This window comes from Gavialis gangeticus, unplaced genomic scaffold (genome assembly GCF_001723915.1).
Source record: "Gavialis gangeticus isolate Ggan-Ray unplaced genomic scaffold, GavGan_comp1, whole genome shotgun sequence".
Taxonomy (NCBI): Eukaryota; Metazoa; Chordata; order Crocodylia; family Gavialidae; genus Gavialis; species Gavialis gangeticus.
Window position 1 is genome coordinate 129,773,037 of NW_017729025.1, and position 5,756 is coordinate 129,778,792.

At 43.5% G+C, this 5,756-nt stretch overlaps 1 protein-coding gene across 6 annotated transcripts in view; it reads left to right on the forward strand.

The window, feature by feature from the left end:
- PPFIBP2 (PPFIA binding protein 2) overlaps positions 1 to 5,756 on the forward strand; it is a 223,748-nt gene that overhangs the window by 185,639 nt on the left and 32,353 nt on the right. For all 6 annotated transcript variants that reach the window (XM_019519541.1, XM_019519543.1, XM_019519542.1 and 3 more), the window contains 4 exons: positions 1,091 to 1,229; positions 2,140 to 2,268; positions 4,232 to 4,382; positions 4,596 to 4,707. In XM_019519541.1, coding sequence (XP_019375086.1) covers positions 1,091 to 1,229; positions 2,140 to 2,268; positions 4,232 to 4,382; positions 4,596 to 4,707 — 531 coding nt within the window. The remainder of the gene's footprint in view (positions 1 to 1,090; positions 1,230 to 2,139; positions 2,269 to 4,231; positions 4,383 to 4,595; positions 4,708 to 5,756) is intronic.

Consider the following 5,756-nt stretch of genomic DNA (forward strand, 5'->3'; position numbering starts at 1 on the left):
ATCATTTCCCTATCTAGGAAGGATCTAGAAAAGAATTACAAGGGTTAACTGCAACAAATATTGGTCCTGGTTTACTCTCTTCTTTTGTTGTTGTATTTCAAGGATCAAGAGCAAGGAGAATTATAAATAAGTTAGCATTTAGTATGCAGTCTAGTATCTCCTGGTTTCACTAATCTACAAGGATTCTCTGTTATGCAGCTTTTCTGTGGTATGTCATGGTTTCTTATAGTGTTTGACAAATCAAGATTTCATAGTTATCATAACAGGCAAAATTTTGACTGGCATTGTTCCATTATTTCGTCTCATCTTCACACATTAGTGTCACCTAGAATAACATTATTATAATTGGAGAGAATTAGAGATGGTTCCAGTGAATCTTTGATTCGGAAGCTTCGGATTGATTCGGACCTTTTATCAGTCTTCAGATTTGGATGCAGAGATTTGGCCACCAAATCAGGCTGAATATCCTCCGAATCAAATCAGCGACCAAAAATTTGCATAGTCCTACTAAATATGGTAAAGCAATATGGAGCCACAATATGGCCCTCACCCCCTTCTGACATCCTAGATATCTCACTTGGCCATCTGCCACAAGGCAGCCATGTCTTATGTCTAATATTGTTTAGTGTGTGACAGAAATCAGTACCCCTAGTTGTTTCTGTACAAATCAGTGATATTGATGCTGCACAAGTTTGGTTTTCCAAAGACATGTTAAGTTCTACTCCAGTGAAATAATGTGAACATACTGATATAATTGACGGTAGGTTTTGGCCTTTTCACTGTATTTTAAGAACTAGGATTGTTTGAATTAGTTCAAAGATAGCTTTTAGGAGTGAAGCTCTCTGGGATTCCATTCAGTTTTTGCTCAGTATTTCTTGGGCATCCCGCTTTGACAGTCTGTCTCTGGTTGTATGGCTAACATGTATTCTTACCTTCTGCACAGTCACATTTGTTTAGTATGAGTCCACTTTTAAAGCTAACTCAGCTTTAGTATTTGTCAATTATTGCCTTCCAGATAATTATTCTGAAGCTATCTTGTGTTTTTATTGTATTATCTCAAGAGTATCCCATGTAATTGTTTTAACCTCAGGAGAAACAGAGAATGAAGATGGTACAATAGCTTCAGATGATCTTTCGCCCCTCTGTTCTGGAACAGACACAGGTCTGCAGTCTTCGGTATCTCCAGACTGTAAAAGGAGTCCAAAAGGCATCAAGAAAATCTGGGGAAAGTAAGATCTTGTACATTCTTTATCAATGTTCATTTCTCAAACCTCCTGTGTTCATGTGACTCAGATGTTTTCACACACATAGAGACAGAGAATAAATTACAGTACTAATAAAAGAGCCAAAATGCTATAACAAGAAATTCAGAAGTCCTCTGATTTCTTCCTGTAAAGCATGTTAATAAAGAGGCCAAAAATGTAATTGCTTTTATGTTTGTCACAAGTCTTCTACTTCTGCAAATAAAAGTTTGGACTTGACCCTGGGCCATCATAGGTATTTGTCTACTTTAAGTCACAAATAATTTAATAGTCATGGTTGAGATATCAGGGTACAGTCTCAGAACTGAGCAGCATAACTTACACATCTCTTGGCTTTCTGTTTGGTATAAAAGTCTTATTCTCAACCTTTTACATCAGGGGTCATATGGCCTGTGGGCCAGATCCAGCCCGTGGATGTGGACCTTTGTCGGCATTCAGCAGCAGAGGGCTTTGGCAGTGGGCACTCTCCCCATGCTGCCACAGAGAGAAATATTGGTTGCGGGCACTCCCCCAAGGCTGTTGCAGGAAGAAGCACTGGCAGTACTCGGGGCTCCAGTGCCAGCCCCACCTCCCTCTGACCTGGGGTGGGTCATTCTGACCCATAGCCTGAAAAGATTACCTACCCCTGTTGTAGCTTTTCTGAATGGTATCAAATAATAAACCTAATACCTAAATAACATTTTTTTCTTAAAATGCAAAATTTAGCAAGTAAAATTATGTCAATATAGGAGCAAGGTTTTCTCTCTCTGGCATCTATGTTTTGGAAGTATTGGAGGACCATTGCACCTTCTGGTGTCATGACATTTTCAGGATGAAACGAAAATGTTGCATGTTGCACTCTAACATTTGATGCCTTGGTGTTCTGCTCTCTGAAAAGAATAAGAAGAACTCAGTCGGGTAACTTCCCTGCAGATGATCTGGGCTTGGCCGAGTTCCGCAGAGGTGGTCTCCGTGCGACAGCTGGACCTCGACTGTCAAGATCAAAAGAAACAAAGGGGCAGAAGAGGTAACACCTTTTTTTACTTGATGTGCATATTCTGTAGTATAATGTTGTCTTGTTAAATTGTCAGTACAGTGAAACACTCCTGTTCTGAACTACTGTATCTTCTTGTGTACAACATTTGCCTCTTCCCAAACATCAGCCTCCCCCCACGCACAAACACACCAAATTGGGGTGCATGTATTAAGCTGATTTTGTGCCTGGGATAGAAGCATCCTGCTTTGCTTCTTGCTCCACAGTTGCATTGCTGTTCAAGCAACTAAAGGAGTCAGCTGACTCCCTCAGTAATTCACTGTTCTTCACTCCAGAGGTGTTAACAATTGCCTCTCTTTCTTAATAGTCTAGCGGTTCCATCAGTTAACCTAACCTTTCTTTGGGCAGTTTTAGCTGCTTCTCATCTCTCTACTCCTATTTCACAGCCATGGAGATTAGCTTTTCTTCAGAATCATAGGTCTACCCAGAGAGGCCAGTCATCAGTAGCAGCTAGGGTCTCAGTTTTCATTAAGCAGGAAATGGAGGGTGATTCATCTGAAACTTAGGCTCCGTCCCTGCTCTGGTCAGCCATAAGTCTAAAAAAAAAAAAAAATCTTTTTTTACTTCATTCTGTCTCTCAAACACAGGTGTGTGTTGCATGTGGGAAAATGCAGCCTATTTTGCTCAGCGTGCTTAACTACAAGTAAGCTTGCGCTGTAGCTGAAGTATGTGTCTCTTCCAGAAGACTCCCTTTTCCTTCCCCAAAAGTGGTGAAGGAGCTTGCCTCTACCCCTCCCTCCAGTTACATGGAATAATGGAACTATTGATTGAAAGGTCTGGGAGGCTATAAATGCCCTTGTATAGCAAACCCTTCTAAAAGTCAGTAGAATATTACACATATAAAAGCCAATAGAGTATTAATTTAAAACTGTAGAGCAGTCCCTCTTGCCCCCCCCCCCACACACACACACACAAACATCCCGGTTTAGCCTTGCCTCTAGATGCCTGTCTAAATAGAAAGATCCTACAGTGTTTCCAGCAGATGTCCAGGCCTGGGCTCTGGTGGGCCTCACGGGAAGGAATTCCAGAGTGACTGCCAAGAATGACATACCACATGTTTTTGGCATGCAAACTTGGCACATTGGTGCTTAAGCAGGTTGTTCTTGGCTGACGTTAGGGTTCACTATGGAACATGAAGGAGAAGGTGTCCATTTGGTACATAGGGTCCAAGTCATTTAGGACCTTATAAGTCAAAACCAGCACCTTGAATTGCACTAAAAATGCTACTGGGGGCCAGTAAAGATGCCGGAGCACTGGATTTATGTGCTCCTGAATGCCTGCTCCCATTGAAAGGTGGGCCAACTCATTCTGCACCAGCCGCAGCTTCTGGACTGTCTTCAAGGGCAGTCCCATGTAGAGCACATTGCAGTAATTTACTGTCAAGTCATGAATGATGGTGGCCAGATCCAAGTCTGAAAGAAAGGACCACAGACTTCTCATCAGATGGAGTTGTTGAAAGCCACTCCTAGCCATTGAAATGAGCTTTGTAAGTTGAGGGAATATGTTTTAGTAGATCAACTACTAAAGTTTGGAAAACTTGAAGACAAGCTTCCAGATTTCAGTTGCCCATCATCAGGTCTGAGAAAGTAATAGTCACATTCCATGCTACATGTAGGTTGGAAAAACTGCTTTATTTTAACCCAGATATATTAATGGATTTGACCATTTGAAAGGGAAGTGAGTTACTTTGCACCAAGATATTCTGATATCTGATCACTTGTGATATAAAGAAAAATTAACAGGGATGGGTGAGAAGTAAGTTATAACAAGCCATAAAATCAATGTTACCAGTAAGTCAGTGATTTTTAAATCTCTCTCATACCCCTGAACCTTAACAACTACAACACCATCTCTATTACATATCAAGCTAAAGATTTCTTTCACAGTAGACTTTTCACAGTAGCCTGATTTTTCATAGTAAATTTGTGCTTTTCAGTGACACCAATGCACCCTTTGCCCAATGGAGTACTGAAAGGGTTTGCAACTGGCTTGAGGACTTTGGTCTTGGTCAGTATGTTATTTTTGCCCGGCAATGGGTGAGCTCTGGCCACACACTTTTAACAGCAACACCTCAGGACATGGAAAAGGTAAGCAATCTAGACTTGCTTCTGTTAGTCAGGTGTGAGTGGTTAATTTTGTACCATTGCTCACCTTCAAAATCCAGCTCAAAATACAATAGCTAATGCAAAAGGATGTTTAGTCTCTTGTAGTAAAACTTAAAATCAGTGTTTCTCTGTATTGGTACTGAGACAGAAATTACCATATACAAGACAAATTACTTATTACTGTTGTTGTTACAGGAACTAGGAATAAAGCATCCTCTGCACAGAAAGAAATTAGTTTTGGCCATAAAATCAATAAATTCAAAACAAGACGATAAGTCTGCTCAGTTGGATCATATCTGGGTGACACGTAAGTGCTGGTAGAAATGGGGGTCGGGTTTTCTATGCCAGTTGCATAGTAACTAAAATGTTCCAAGTATTTTCTCTAATCTAGTGAATGAGGGATTCTCACACAAATGTGTTGCAGTCAGCTGATGACAGGATTGTTTGCTTACCAAGTATGCTGGACAGCAGGGGTGGGTGAAGTCCAGCCCACAAGCCAAATCTGCCCTGCAGTGGACTCCATTTCCCAGCAGCTCCTGCCTGCATGGCTGGGGCCAGTCTCCATGGAGACCCCAGCCACAGCAGCAATGTGATAGCACAAGACTGAGGTTGCCATGGAAACCAGCCCCAGCTGTGCTGGCAAGGCTCATGGCAGGGCAGGGCAGGGCAGGGGGCTGCTCCGGAGCCCTGGGATTTTGCAGGAGGGGCAGCTTGGTCCCAGCAACCCCTTCCCATGATCTGCAACCTGCATGTTCAGGGAAGGGGCATGCAGGCAGCAGATCGTGGCTGTGCCCCGACTGAGGACCACGCTGTCACTGTTGCAAGGAGCTAAGGCAGAGCCACGATCCACTGCCTGCATGTCTCTGTCTGGAGCATGTAGGCTGCAAATCACAGCTCTGCCCTGGCTTCTTGCAGCAGTGACAGAGTGGTCCCGAGCTGGGGCAGAGTTGCAATCCTCTGCCTGCACCTCCTTGCCTCAAGCGTGCAGGCTGCAGATCTTGGCTCTGCCCTGACCTCGGATCAAACTGCCCCCACCACAAGATCCCGGGACTCCCATGCCCTGCACTGCCCTGCCCTGCCAGTGCAGCTAGGGTTGGTCTCCATGACAACCCCAGCCTTGCGTTATCACAGCACAACTGTGGCTGGGGTCTCCATGGAGACTGGCCCCAGCCATGCAGGAAGGGTTTGCTGGGAAATGGAGTTAGCTGCTGCCCAGATCCACCATTTTGCCCACCCCTGCTGTACAAAGTTGTCAACTGGAAGATATAATTACCAGGGTATTTTAACTGTGCCCATAGCACAGGCTGTTGCAGACTGTGGGATGCTCAAACTAACTTTAAACAAAGTAGGTCAGAT